General features: G+C 65.4%; 1 protein-coding gene across 1 annotated transcript in view; it reads left to right on the forward strand.

The window, feature by feature from the left end:
* Positions 1–564, forward strand: part of MAP3K6 (mitogen-activated protein kinase kinase kinase 6) — a 10,084-nt gene that overhangs the window by 1,715 nt on the left and 7,805 nt on the right. The window contains exon 2 of the mRNA XM_009276266.1: positions 6–184. Within this exon, the coding sequence (XP_009274541.1) occupies positions 6–184 (179 nt within the window). The remainder of the gene's footprint in view (positions 1–5; positions 185–564) is intronic.

Consider the following 564-nt stretch of genomic DNA (forward strand, 5'->3'; position numbering starts at 1 on the left):
GGAAGGACGGGCGGGCGGCGGGTGCTGAGCGTCGTCTGCGTGCTGGGGCGGGAGCCGGCCGCCTGCCCCGCGCTGCGCAGCCTGCACGACGCCTGCCATCACCTGCGGGCACGCCTGCACACCTTGCCCTTCGGCACCCTGGCGCTGGGCGACACCGCCACCCTCGACCGCTTCTACAACGCAGGTGAGGACGCAACCCTCTCCGCCGCCGGCAACGTCCCCGGCGTGGGGTTTCTATCACCCTCCTTTTCCTGCTGTTCTGCCTGGTTATCCCAGCTGCCCGGGAATATCTGGGCCGAGACTTTCCCTAGCCCCTGTGCAGCTCCCGGCGGAGCTCTGCCGACTGTGCGCTCGGGTGGTTCGCTGTTTGCTTTTCTGCCTGCCTCCTGTTTGCTTTCCAGGGTGGTTGGATATTTGCCGGGATGTCTTCCTCCCTGGCATTAAACACAGGGGTGTGATTTCGGAAAGGGTGTTTTTTGTGGAGGGTTTGCTCAGGGTTCAACCCTGTGCCGGGGGGCAAACGGGTGCCCCTCACTGCGGCCTCAGGTGCTGTGATGGCAGGGG

This window comes from Aptenodytes forsteri, unplaced genomic scaffold (assembly GCF_000699145.1).
Source record: "Aptenodytes forsteri isolate BGI_AS27 unplaced genomic scaffold, ASM69914v1 Scaffold321, whole genome shotgun sequence".
In the NCBI taxonomy this organism is placed as follows: domain Eukaryota; kingdom Metazoa; phylum Chordata; class Aves; order Sphenisciformes; family Spheniscidae; genus Aptenodytes; species Aptenodytes forsteri.